The sequence below is a fragment of the Physella acuta genome, unplaced genomic scaffold, assembly GCF_028476545.2.
Source record: "Physella acuta isolate Inbredline_101_S28 unplaced genomic scaffold, ASM2847654v3 ptg000186l, whole genome shotgun sequence".
NCBI classification, from domain to species: Eukaryota; Metazoa; Mollusca; class Gastropoda; family Physidae; genus Physella; species Physella acuta.
The window spans coordinates 1820001-1835289 of NW_026731705.1; the positions used below are offsets into that span (position 1 = coordinate 1820001).

Consider the following 15289-nt stretch of genomic DNA (forward strand, 5'->3'; position numbering starts at 1 on the left):
TATAAGGCTAAAACACGCACAGTAAACCATTACACTTATCAAGCCTCAGAGTTTCGCATTCTTTTGACCGACTTGCCAGATAAAGCTAAACATGACACAATTTTTGGCGGGCGGAAAATGAGGGTGTCTATTTTTCTTGTTCCGCTTCTGCTTGGTACTTGTATCGTCGTAAGATGCACTGAATTAAATCGTTTGTAAACAGGCATTCTCATGGTGTGAACAAACTTTCCGTTTGTTAGGCCTACCTTTACTTACCTATACCTACCTCTACCTACCTCTACCTACCTTTACCTACCTCTACCTACCTCTACCTACCTCTACCTACCTCTACCTACCTTTACCTACCTCTACCTACCTCTACCTACCTCTACCTACCTCTACCTACCTCTACCTACCTCTACCTACCTCTACCTACCTCTACCTACCTCTACCTGCCTTTACCTGCCTTTACCTACCTCTACCTACCTCTACCTACCTCTACCTACCTCTACCTGCCTTTAGCATAAATGATAAATTGAGAGTTGGATCAAAATCTCAAGTGATGGATTTTGCAACAGTTTGTGACAAACGCTATCAGTTATACTAACGGTTATGAAAGTGTTTACTTTCTTAGCTTTAGTGCATTGAAATTCTGTTATTATAAATGTCATCTTTTGCGCAGGTGTGTGCTACATTGGGCACAACTGGGGCATGTGCTTTCGATAACTTGAAGGAAATTGGACCAGTGTGTGAGTCGACATTTTTACACTCTTATATAGGCCTACATGGAAAGATAAAGGACTAATTATATTAAAAAATCGAAACACTAATCCTAACCCTAATCCTAACCCTATTCCTAACCTTAAATCTTATACACTGGTTACTGTCAAATTTGGACGGCACACTATTTCCAGTTTTCTAAGAAATTTATAAGAATTCGGTGATTTAATTTACATTTTAATGGAGTATATTACAAGAACGTATCACCTCTGCCCGTCACCCCCCCCCCCTCCATTGTTATTAACAAACACACAAGATGGGAGATCTATCCCGTTTATAATGAACACATCCAATTGTTTTGGCTGGCGAGAAATTCTTCATGTTATCGAATATTTGGTGAGAAATTCTTCATGTTATCGAATATTTGCAGGTGAAGCAGAACGGGTCTGGCTTCACATTGACGCGGCCTACGCTGGGTCAGCATTCATTTGCCCGGAGTACAGAGAGTATATGTCAGGTGTGTCATCAAATGTGTCATATATGTCAGGTGTGTCATCAAATGTGACATATATGTCAGTTGTGTCATATATGTCAGGTGTGTCATGTATGTCATCAGATGTTTCATGTCACCAGGTGTGTCATGTCACCAGGTGTGTCATGTCACCAGGTGTGTCATGTCACCAGGTGTGTCATGTCACCAGGTGTGTCATGTCACCAGGTGTGTCATGTCACCAGGTGTGTCATGTCACCAGGTGTGTCATGTCACCAGGTGTGTCATGTCACCAGGTGTGTCATGTCACCAGGTGTGTCATGTATGTCGTGAAAGTCAGGTATCTCATATTTATCAGAAAATTTTCTGTTATGCAATTGTCGCTATGTTTCATGTTAAAGTATCGAAGTGTTTAATCTACAAGTATCGAAGTAATCGATCTGCAAGTATCGAAGTGTTTTATCTATAAGTATCGAAGTAATCGAAATGCAAATATCGAAGTGTTTAATCTACAAGTATCGAAGTAATCGAAATGCAAGTATCGAAGTGTTTAATCTACAAGTATCGAAGTTATCGATCTGCAAGTATCGAAGTGTTTAATCTACAAGTATCGAAGTAATCGCTGTGCAAGTATCGAAGTGTTTAATCTACAAGTATCGAAGTAATCGATCTGCAAGTATCGAAGTGTTTAATCTACAAGTATCGAAGTAATCGATCTGCAAGTATCCATGTACTCTGCAGGTATCGAGCTGGTCGACTCGTTCGCCTTTAACCCCAGCAAGTGGCTGATGGTCCACTTTGACTGTAGCGCCATGTGGGTCAAGGACGCCAGAGCTCTGCACAGGACCTTCAACGTGGAGCCTCTGTACCTGCAGCACGAGAACTCAGGTAGGTGAAGTAGAGATACCCTGTACCTGCAGCACGAGAACTCAGGTAGGTGAAGTAGAGGGGGGGGCCTGTACCTGCAGCACGAGAACTCAGGTAGGTGAAGTAGAGGGTGGGGGCTGTACCTACAGCACGAGAACTCAGGTAGGTGAAGTAGAGATACCCTGTACCTGCAGCACGAGAACTCAGGTAGGTGAAGTAGAGATACCCTGTACCTGCAGCACGAGAACTCAGGTAGGTGAAGTAGAGGGGGGGCCTGTACCTGCAGCACGAGAACTCAGGTAGGTGAAGTAGAGGGGGGGCCTGTACCTGCAGCACGAGAACTCAGGTAGGTGAAGTAGAGGGTGGGGGCTGTACCTACAGCACGAGAACTCAGGTAGGTGAAGTAGAGGGGGGCCTGTGCATGTATGTTAGAGTTTTACACGTCTGTCAAAATGTTCTGTGTCTGTATGTCAGAATTTTACACATGTCTGTCAAAATTTTCTGTGTCTGTATGTCAGAATTTTACACTTACCTGTCAAAATTTCCCATCGCTCCCCAGGTGCTGCCATTGACTATATGGTGAGTTATTTTCTCCATTCACGATTGTGGGATGGGTAGGTAGTCTTGTTTAGTACATACACGTATCAGCGAGATGGGCGGGGCTTCGTATGTTCTGTTTGCCAATTCGACAAATCTGACATTTGAAACATTTGAAAAACAATAACACAAATGTGGTGGTACATCTTTCATTAATAATGGCGTAGTAATTACATCTTTCATTAATAATGGCGTAGTAATTACATCATCCATTAATAATGGCTCAGTAATTACATCATTCATTAATGATGGCTCAGTAATTACATCATTCATTAATAATGGCTCAGTAATTACATCTTTCATTAATAATGGCTCAGTAATTACATCATTCATTAATAATGGCTCAGTAATTACATCTTTCATTAATGATGGCTCAGTAATTACATCATTCATTAATGATGGCTCAGTAATTACATCATCCATTAATGATGGCTCAGTAATTACATCATCCATTAATAATGGCTCAGTAATTACATCTTTCATTAATGATGGCTCAGTAATTACATCATCCATTAATAATGGCTCAGTAATTACATCATTCATTAATAATGGCTCAGTAATTACATCATCCATTAATAATGGCGCAGTAATTACATCATCCATTAATGATGGCTCAGTAATTACATCATTCATTAATGATAGCTCAGTAATTACATCATTCATTAATAATGGCTCAGTAATTACATCATTCATTAATAATGTCTCAGTAATTACATCATTCATTAATGATGGCTCAGTAATTACATCATTCATTAATGATGGCTCAGTAATTACATCATTCATTAATGATGGCTCAATAATTACATCATTCATTAATAATGGCTCAGTAATTACATCATCCATTAATAATGGCGCAGTAATTACATCATCCATTAATGATGGCTCAGTAATTACATCATTCATTAATGATGGCTCAATAATTACATCATTCATTAATAATGGCTCAGTAATTACATCATCCATTAATAATGGCTCAGTAATTACATCATCCATTAATGATGGCTCAGTAATTACATCATTCATTAATGATGGCTCAATAATTACATCATTCATTAATAATGGCTCAGTAATTACATCATCCATTAATAATGGCTCAGTAATTACATCATCCATTAATGATGGCTCAGTAATTACATCATTCATTAATGATGGCTCAATAATTACATCATTCATTAATAATGGCTCAGTAATTACATCATCCATTAATAATGGCGCAGTAATTACATCATCCATTAATGATGGCTCAGTAATTACATCATTCATTAATGATGGCTCAGTAATTACATCATTCATTAATAATGGCTCAGTAATTACATCATCCATTAATGATGGCTCAGTAATTACATCATCCATTAATGATGGCTCAGTAATTACATCATTCATTAATAATGGCTCAGTAATTACATGATTCACCAGTGATATCACGTTTATAACATAATTCATGGCCATCTTTTAGAACTGGGCCATCTTTTAGAACTGTGCCATCTTTTAGAACTGGGCCATCTTTTAGAACTGGGCCATCTTTTAGAACTGGGCCATCTTTTAGAACTGGGCCATCTTTTAGAACTGGGCCATCTTTTAGAACTGGGCCATCTTTTAGAACTGGGCCATCTTTTAGAACTGGGCCATCTTTTAGAACTGGGCCATCTTTTAGAACTGGGCCATCTTTTAGAACTGGGCCATCTTTTAGAACTGGGCCATCTTTTAGAACTGGGCCATCTTTTAGAACTGGGCCATCTTTTAGAACTGGGCCATCTTTTAGAACTGGGCCATCTTTTAGAACTGGGCCATCTTTTAGAACTGGACCAACTTTTAGAACTGGGCCATCTTTTAGAACTGGGCCATCTTTTAGAACTGGACCATCTTTTAGAGCTGGGTCACCTTAATGAACCTATGACAATCGAATTGAACCTATAAAAATAGTATTGAACCTATGACAATCATATTGAACCTATGACAATCGTATTGAACCTATGACAAGCGTATTGAACCTATGACAATAGTATTGAACCTATGACAATCATATTGAACCTATGATAATCCTATTGAACCTATGACAATCGTATTGAACCTATGACAATAGTATTGAACCTATGACAATCGTATTGAACCTATGACAAACGTAAACCTACTGGTTTCAGCACTGGCAGATCGCATTAAGTCGTAGGTTCAGGTCCCTCAAGCTCTGGTTCGTCCTGAGAAGTTTTGGTGTGAAGGGTCTTCAGCAGCATATCCGCAGGGTGAGTACAGCCACATACAGCCACACATAGCCACACACAGCCACATACAGCCACATACAGCCACACAACAACATACAGCCACATACATCCACATACAGCCACATACAGCCACATACAGCCACATACAGCCACATACAGTCACACAACCACATACAGCCACATACAGTCACACAACCACATACAGCCACATACAGCCACATACAGTCACATACAGCCACATACAGCCACATACAGCCACATACATCCACATACAGCCACATACAGCCACATACAGCCACATACAGCCACACAACAACATACAGCCACATACATCCACATACAGCCACATACAGCCACATACAGCCACATACAGCCACATACAGTCACACAACCACATACAGCCACATACAGTCACACAACCACATACAGCCACATACAGCCACATACAGTCACATACAGCCACATACAGCCACATACAGCCACATACATCCACATACATCCACATACAGCCACATACAGCCACATACAGCCACATACAGCCACATACAGCCACATACAGTCACACAACCACATACAGCCACATACAGTCACACAACCACATACAGCCACACACAGTCACATACAGCCACATACAACAACATACAGCCACATACAGTCACATACAGCCACATACATCCACATACAGCCACATACAGCCACATACAGCCACATACAGTCACATACAGCCACATACAGCCACACACAGCCACACACAGTCACACACAGTCACACAACCACATACAGCCACATACAACCACATACAGCCACATACAGCCATACAAAGCCGCATACAGCCACATACAGCAACATACAGACATATATAGCCACACACAAACACATACAGCCACATACAGCCACATACAGCCACACACAACCACATACAGCCACACACAGCCACATACAGCCACACAACCACATTGAGCCACATACAGTATTTTAGGGCATTGACACTGTCCATACAATATTTTAGGGCATTGACACTGTCCATACAATATTCTAGGGCATTGACCTGGCCAAAAAATTTGAGCAGCTTGTAGCAGAAGACCCGAGGTTTGAGGTAGCCGCGAGGAGAATTCTGGGAATGGTGGTCTTTAGAATCGCAGTAAGTAGCAGTCTACAAATGCCATCACATCCTGCCTACAAATGTCATCACACCCTGCCTACAAATGTCATCACATCCTGCCTACAAATGTCATCACATCCTGCCTACAAATGTCATCACACCTTGCCTACAAATGTCATCATATCCTGCCTACAAATGTCATCACATCCTGTCTACAAATGTCATCACACCTTGCCTACAAATGTCATCACATCCTGTCTACAAATGTCATCACATCCTGTCTACAAATGTCATCACACCTTTCCTACAAATGTCATCACATCCTGCCTACAAATGTCATCACACCTTGTCTACAAATGTCATCACATCCTGTCTACAAATGTCATCACATCCTGCCTACAAATATCATCACACCCTGCCTACAAATGTCATCACATCCTGCCTACAAATATCATCACATCCTGTCTACAAATGTCATCACTCCCCCCCCCCCCACCCTAATATTATCACTTCTTGATCGATTCAACCAACCTTCCCCCCCCCCCCCAGGGCGCCAACGAGTTGACGGAAGATCTCCTCAAGCGCCTTAACAAGCAGGGTAAGGTTCACATGGTGCCGGCATCCTTGAAGGGAAAATACGTCATACGATTCACTGTGACGTCACAGTTCACAACGGAAGCAGACATCGAGAGGTCAGAGGTTAAATATCTTCCATCATGAACACAACACTTTATACGTGAACACATGAACACAACACTTTATACATGAACACAACACTTTATACATGAACACAACACTTTATACATGAACACAACACTTTATACGTGAACACAACACTTTATACATGAACACAACACTTTATACGTGAACACAACTCTTTATACGTGAACACAACACTTTATACATAAACACAACACTTTATACATGAACACAACACTTTATACATGAACACAACACTTTATACATGAACACAACACTTTATACGTGAACACAACACTTTATCCATGAACACAACACTTTATACATGAACACAACACTTTATACATGAACACAACACTTTATACATGAACACAACACTTTATACATGAACACAACACTTTATACATGAACACAACACTTTATACGTGAACACAACACTTTATACGTGAACAAAACACTTTATACATGACCACAACACTTTATACATGAACACAACACTTTATACATGAACACAACACTTTATACATGAACACAACACTTTATACGTGAACACAACACTTTATACGTGAACACAACACTTTATACGTGAACACAACACTTTATACGTGAACACAACACTTTATACATGAACACAACACTTTATACGTGAACACAACACTTTATACATGAACACAACACTTTATACGTGAACACAACACTTTATACGTGAACACAACACTTTATACATGAACACATGAACACAACACTTTACACATGAACACATGAACACAACACTTTATACATGAACACATGAACACAACACTTTATACATGAACACAACACTCAATACATGAACACAACACTCTATACATGAACACATGAACACAACACTTTATACATGAACACAACAGTTTATACGTGAAAACAACACTTTATACATGAACACAACAGTTTATACGTGAACACAACACTTTATACATGAACACAACAGTTTATACGTGAACACAACACTTTATACATGAACACAACACTTTATACATGAACACAATACTAGCCTCAGGACAAATGATCTTAGTCAAAATATCCGAGACAAAATATCTCAGGACAAATTACTTTACGGACAAATAATTTCACGGACAAAATATATCAGGACAAAATATATCAGGACAAATGATCTCAGACAAATGATCTCAGACAAATGATCTCAGACAAATGATCTCAGACAAATGATCTCAGACAAATGATCTCAGACAAATGATCTCAGACAAATGATCTCAGACAAATGATCTCAGACAAATGATCTCAGACAAATGATCTCAGACAAATGATCTCAGACAAATGATCTCAGACAAATGATCTCAGACAAATGATCTCAGACAAATGATCTCAGACAAATGATCTCAGACAAATGATCTCAGACAAATGATCTCAGACAAATGATCTCAGACAAATGATCTCAGACAAATGATCTCAGACAAATGATCTCAGACAAATGATCTCAGACAAATGATCTCAGACAAATGATCTCAGACAAATGATCTCAGACAAATGATCTCAGACAAATGATCTCAGACAAATGATCTCAGACAAATGATCTCAGACAAATGATCTCAGACAAATGATCTCAGACAAATGATCTCAGACAAATGATCTCAGACAAATGATCTCAGACAAATGATCTCAGACAAATGATCTCAGACAAATGATCTCAGACAAATGATCTCAGACAAATGATCTCAGACAAATGATCTCAGACAAATGATCTCAGACAAATGATCTCAGACAAATGATCTCAGACAAATGATCTCAGACAAATGATCTCAGACAAATGATCTCAGACAAATGATCTCAGACAAATGATCTCAGACAAATGATCTCAGACAAATGATCTCAGACAAATGATCTCAGACAAATGATCTCAGACAAATGATCTCAGACAAATGATCTCAGACAAATGATCTCAGACAAATGATCTCAGACAAATGATCTCAGACAAATGATCTCAGACAAATGATCTCAGACAAATGATCTCAGACAAATGATCTCAGACAAATGATCTCAGACAAATGATCTCAGACAAATGATCTCAGACAAATGATCTCAGACAAATGATCTCAGACAAATGATCTCAGACAAATGATCTCAGACAAATGATCTCAGACAAATGATCTCAGACAAATGATCTCAGACAAATGATCTCAGACAAATGATCTCAGACAAATGATCTCAGACAAATGATCTCAGACAAATGATCTCAGACAAATGATCTCAGACAAATGATCTCAGACAAATGATCTCAGACAAATGATCTCAGACAAATGATCTCAGACAAATGATCTCAGACAAATGATCTCAGACAAATGATCTCAGACAAATGATCTCAGACAAATGATCTCAGACAAATGATCTCAGACAAATGATCTCAGACAAATGATCTCAGACAAAATGATTCCGTCCTGAGATATTTCGTTGTGTAATCTGTCTTACGATCATCAATTTTCCTGTCATCCTAAAAACATCTGACATTTGACATTTGACATCTGACATCTGACATCTGACATGTGACATTTGACATCTGACATCTGACATCTGACATCTGACATCTGACATCTGACATTTGACATTTGACATATGACATCTGACATTTGACATTTGACATCTGACATCTGACAACAACCAATGTGTGACCTTCCCCAGGGACTGGAGGATCATAACGTCGATGGCGGGGGTCGTCCTTGACGAGTCCTTGGCTGCTGAGGATGAGGGGATAGAAGAAAACGATGAAGATGAAGAGGACGAGGAAGAGATGAGGTTAAAGGTTAAATCCGGCGCACGGGAGGTGAAGGTCATCAGGGATGAGAGCAGTGTCAAGAAACATACCGCCGTGCATATATCGATAGGGCCAAAGGTCACGGGCCCGAGGCGTCGAGATTTCGGCATCAGCCTGTTGCTTAGCAACGTTCCAATGAGCCCCAAGGTCGTGAACGGCAGCTTCGCGGCTCTGTTCGACAGCAGCAACCTGGGACTGGAGCAGCTTGCCAGACAGCTCATCGTGGGAGGGGAATTTATCCGATTATCTCCCCGCAGGAGGGGCCGCTTGGGTGACCATGAGAAACAAATGAGCCTAGACTACAGCGTCCTTAGCAACAGGAAGGACAACCCTTTCAGGATGCGAATGATGGGAAGCCTCGACTCTAAAATTGACGACATCCTTGAGTTCGGTTCAAAGTCCACCCAGACAGACGAGAGGAAAAATACCTTTAGAGTGACGTCACTGAAGGAAACAAGTCACGAGGATGAGGGTAACATCGATGACGTCAGGAATGACGTCAAGACTAACAGCCAGAGAGAGAACCGGATACAGGCACAGGAGCATTGGGACACAGGTCATGGTCAGCCTGACCTTGCAGTCACCAAAGGTCAGTCTGACCTGCCAGTCACCAACGGTCAGCCTGACCTGCCAGTCACCAACGGTCAGTCTGACCTGCCAGTCACCAACGGTCAGCCTGACCTGCCAGTCACCAACGGTCAGTCTGACCTGCCAGTCATCAAAGGTGACCTGCCAGTCACCAAAGGTCAGCCTGACCTGCCAGTCACCAAACCTGCTACAGCAGATGCCCAGGTTGACCGAGCCTCCACAGAGAGCAAGAAAACTTCTAAGGGCGGGGGGCTGCTACAGATGAGCAAGGCTGTTTGCTCAAAGGTCAAGGGCGTGTTTCTTACCTTTCCTGTAGGTCAAACTCCCACCCCTCCTACACCCCCCAGCTCGCTGGACTATGCAATCAATGGCCATTGTAAATACTGCGGTCATCTTCTGAGCTGTGATCTGATTGGTCGAGACAACAGCCAGACTTAAAGAAGGTCTGGGCAGGTAGCGACAGGTTGGGCTGGTAGCGACAGGTTGGGCTGGTAGCGACAGGTTGGGCTGGTAGCGACAGGTTGGGCTGGTAGCGACAGGTTGGGCTGGTAGCGACAGGTTGGGCTGGTAGCGACAGGTTGGGCAGGTAGCGACAGGTTGGGCTGGTAGCGACAGGTTGGGCTGGTAGCGACAGGTTGGGCAGGTAGCTACAGGTTGGGCTGGTAGCGACAGGTTGGGCTGGTAGCGACAGGTTGGGCTGGTAGCGACAGGTTGGGCTGGTAGCGACAGGTTGGGCTGGTAGCGACAGGTTGGGCTGGTAGCGACAGGTTGGGCTGGTAGCGACAGGTTGGGCAGGTAGCGACAGGTTGGGCTGGTAGCGACAGGTTGGGCAGGTAGCGACAGGTTGGGCAGGTAGCGACAGGTTGGGCAGGTAGCTACAGGTTGGGCTGGTAGCGACAGGTTGGGCTGGTAGCGACAGGTTGGGCTGGTAGCGACAGGTTGGGCTGGTAGCGACAGGTTGGGCAGGTAGCGACAGGTTGGGCTGGTAGCGACAGGTTGGGCTGGTAGCGACAGGTTGGGCAGGTAGCGACAGGTTGGGCAGGTAGCGACAGGTTGGGCAGGTAGCGACAGGTTGGGCAGGTAGCTACAGGTTGGGCTGGTAGCGACAGGTTGGGCTGGTAGCGACAGGTTGGGCTGGTAGCGACAGGTTGGGCTGGTAGCGACAGGTTGGGCTGGTAGCGACAGGTTGGGCTGGTAGCGACAGGTTGGGCAGGTAGCGACAGGTTGGGCTGGTAGCGACAGGTTGGGCTGGTAGCGACAGGTTGAGAGAACATCGATACCATGGCATTGTGTACTGTCATTTGTGAAGAATCGATATTTTAGTTGTCATTTGTGAAGAATCGATATTTTAGTTGGATTAGACAAACTATTAGAAGAAATCAGTGTTGTCAGTTTAGACTTAGATCTAGATGTTAGCTCTAACCCTAACCCTAACCCTAACTCTAGATGTTAGCTCTAAAACTATCCACATGTCTTCTGCTTGTTTAATATCCCTGCTAAATGTCAAATGTTTGTAATCGTGTACACCATGTTCATAATTGTTCATCATCTTCATAATTGTTCATCATCTTCATAATTGTTCATTATGTTCATAATTGTTCATCATGTTCATAATTGTTCATCATGTTCATCATCTTCACTATGTACATTAATTTCATCATGTTCACTTTGTGTTTGTAAACTTTTAAATCAATAACTTGATGTATTTTAAAATGTAAACCTAACCTCTGAATGAACTTTAAGAGATGACTTCCCCCATAAAAAAAAATTTTAAGATCGTTGTTTAGTGTTACTGCATGTTGTCAATTGATTTTGCTCTTTCTGTTCTTGTAGGGCTCTACCCGACCATCTCATGTTCTTGTAGGGCTCTACCCGACCATCTCATGTTCTTGTAGGGCTCTACCCGACCATCTCATGTAGGGCTATAAACGACCATCTCATGTTCTTGTAGGGCTCTACCCGACCATCTCATGTTCTTATAGGGCTCTACCCGACCATCTCATGTTCTTGTAGGGCTCTACCCGACCATCTCATGTTCTTGTAGGGCTCTACCCGACCATCTCATGTAGGGCTATAAACGACCATCTCATGTTCTTGTAGGGCTCTACCCGACCATCTCATGTTCTTGTAGGGCTCTACCCGACCATCTCATGTAGGGCTATAAACGACCATCTCATGTTCTTGTAGGGCTCTACCCGACCATCTCATGTTCTTGTAGGGCTCTACCCGACCATCTCATGTTCTTGTAGGGCTCTACCCGACCATCTCATGTAGGGCTCTACCCGACCATCTCATGTTCTTGTAGGGCTCTACCCGACCATCTCATGTTCTTGTAGGGCTCTACCCGACCATCTCATGTTCTTGTAGGGCTCTACCCGACCATCTCATGTTCTTGTAGGGCTCTACTCGACCATCTCATGTTCTTGTAGGGCTCTACCCGACCATCTCATGTTCTTGTAGGGCTCTACCCGACCATCTCATGTTCTTGTAGGGCTCTACCCGACCATCTCATGTTCTTGTAGGGCTCTACCCGACCATCTCATGTTCTTGTAGGGCTCTACCCGACCATCTCATGTTCTGTTCTTGTAGGGCTCTACCCGACCATCTCATGTTCGTGTAGGTCTCTACCCGACCATCTCATGTTCTTGTAGGGCTCTACCCGACCATCTCATGTAGGTCTCTACCCGACCATCTCATGTTCTTGTAGGGCTCTACCCGACCATCTCATGTTCTTGTAGGGCTCTACCCGACCATCTCATGTTCTTGTAGGGCTCTACCCGACCATCTCATGTTCTGTTCTTGTAGGGCTCTACCCGACCATCTCATGTTCGTGTAGGTCTCTACCCGACCATCTCATGTTCTGTTCTTGTAGGGCTCTACCCGACCATCTCATGTTCTTGTAGGGCTCTACCCGACCATCTCATGTTCTTGTAGGGCTCTACCCGACCATCTCATGTAGGGCTCTACCCGACCATCTCATGTTCTTGTAGGGCTCTACCCGACCATCTCATGTAGGGCTCTACCCGACCATCTCATGTAGGGCTCTACTCGACCATCTTATGTTCTTGTAGGGCTCTACCCGACCATATCATGTAGGGCTCTACCCGACCATCTCATGTTCTTGTAGGGCTCTACCCGACCATCTCATGTTCTTGTAGGGCTCTACCCGACCATCTCATGTTCTTGTAGGGCTCTACTCGACCATCTTATGTTCTTGTAGGGCTCTACCCGACCATCTCATGTAGGGCTCTACCCGACCATATCATGTTCTTGTAGGGCTCTACCCGACCATCTCATGTTCTTGTAGGGCTCTACCCGACCATCTCATGTTCTTGTAGGGCTCTACCCGACCATCTCATGTAGGGCTCTACCCGACCATCTCATGTTCTTGTAGGGCTCTACCCGACCATCTCATGTAGGGCTCTACCCGACCATCTTATGTTCTTGTAGGGCTCTACCCGACCATCTCATGTAGGGCTCTACCCGACCATCTCATGTTCTTGTAGGGCTCTACCCGACCATCTCATGTTCTTGTAGGGCTCTACCCGACCATCTCATGTTCTTGTAGGGCTCTACTCGACCATCTTATGTTCTTGTAGGGCTCTAAACGACCATCTCATGTTCTTGTAGGGCTCTAAACGACCATCTCATGTTCTTGTAGGGCTCTACCCGACCATCTCATGTTCTTGTAGGGCTCTACCCGACCATCTCATGTTCTTGTAGGGCTCTACCCGACCATCTCATGTTCTTGTAGGGCTCTACCCGACCATCTCATGTTCTTGTAGGGCTCTACCCGACCATCTCATGTTCTTGTAGGGCTCTACCCGACCATCTCATGTTCTTGTAGGGCTCTAAACGACCATCTCATGTTCTTGTAGGGCTCTACCCGACCATCTCATGTTCTTGTAGGGCTCTACCCGACCATCTCATGTTCTTGTAGGGCTCTACCCGACCATCTCATGTTCTTGTAGGGCTCTACTCGACCATCTCATGTTCTTGTAGGGCTCTACCCGACCATCTCATGTTCTTTTAGGGCTCTACCCGACCATCTTATGTTCTTGTAGGGCTCTAAACGACCATCTCATGTTCTTGTAGGGCTCTAAACGACCATCTCATGTTCTTGTAGGGCTCTACCCGACCATCTCATGTTCTTGTAGGGCTCTACCCGACCATCTCTTGTTCTTGTAGGGCTCTACCCGACCATCTCATGTTCTTTTAGGGCTCTACCCGACCATCTCATGTTCTTGTAGGGCTCTACCCGACCATCTCATGTAGGGCTCTACCCGACCATCTCATGTAGGGCTCTACCCGACCATCTCATGTAGGGCTCTACCCGACCATCTCATGTTCTTGTAGGGCTCTACCCGACCATCTCATGTAGGGCTCTACCCGACCATCTCATGTTCTTGTAGGGCTCTACCCGACCATCTCATGTTCTTGTAGGGCTCTACCCGACCATCTCATGTTCTTGCAGGGCTCTACCCGACCATCTCATGTAGCGCTCTACCCGACCATCTCATGTTCTTGTAGGGCTCTACCCGACCATCTCATGTTCTTGTAGGGCTCTACCCGACCATCTCATGTTCTTTTAGGGCTCTACCCGACCATCTCATGTTCTTGTAGCGCTCTACCCGACCATCTCATGTTCTTTCAATAAAACTTTTCCTAGCCAGCACTGAGTTTTGTTGATTTGAAGTATCGGCCTATGGGTTAGGGTTAGGGTTATTATTGGGGACATCACGTAAAAACCCCGTCAGGAACATTACATTTGCGACGTCATCAGCTTATGTTAAGGTGTGATTTAGCCCCAATAAGGTTATAATAATTCAATGATAATTCAATAGCTTAGTTGAAAAAAGTAAATGTTATCAATCAATTAAAATTTTGTTTTCAAATTGGTGTCACCCGGTGTAACGGCACCATTCTGCCCCACCCCTTCTCCTGCCAACCCCAGAGACGTAACAATACGGCAGTGTGGATCTGTCATTTAAACGTGTTGCTTGTCTATATATAGGGCAAGTCGTATACAGAACCAACCACAGTCATACTAGAGCCACTGGATTTTAAACAATACTTCCCACTGTCACACATCGTCACAAAAAGTCAGACTTCCAACTGTCACACATCGTCACAAAAAGTCAGACTTCCAACTGTCACACATCGTCACAAAAAGTCAGACTTCCAACTGTCACACATCGTCACAAAAAGTCAGACTTCAC

At 43.5% G+C, this 15289-nt stretch overlaps 1 protein-coding gene across 2 annotated transcripts in view; it reads left to right on the forward strand.

The window, feature by feature from the left end:
- LOC131936738 (histidine decarboxylase) overlaps positions 1 to 10570 on the forward strand; it is a 36310-nt gene extending 25740 nt beyond the window's left edge. For both annotated transcript variants that reach the window (XM_059293804.1, XM_059293803.1), the window contains exons 7-14: positions 662 to 728; positions 1130 to 1216; positions 1931 to 2077; positions 2616 to 2635; positions 4795 to 4893; positions 5912 to 6013; positions 6524 to 6666; positions 9350 to 10570. In XM_059293804.1, the coding sequence (XP_059149787.1) occupies positions 662 to 728; positions 1130 to 1216; positions 1931 to 2077; positions 2616 to 2635; positions 4795 to 4893; positions 5912 to 6013; positions 6524 to 6666; positions 9350 to 10508 (1824 nt within the window). In that variant the 3' untranslated portion in view covers positions 10509 to 10570. The remainder of the gene's footprint in view (positions 1 to 661; positions 729 to 1129; positions 1217 to 1930; positions 2078 to 2615; positions 2636 to 4794; positions 4894 to 5911; positions 6014 to 6523; positions 6667 to 9349) is intronic.
- Positions 10571 to 15289: the final 4719 nt, after the last annotated feature.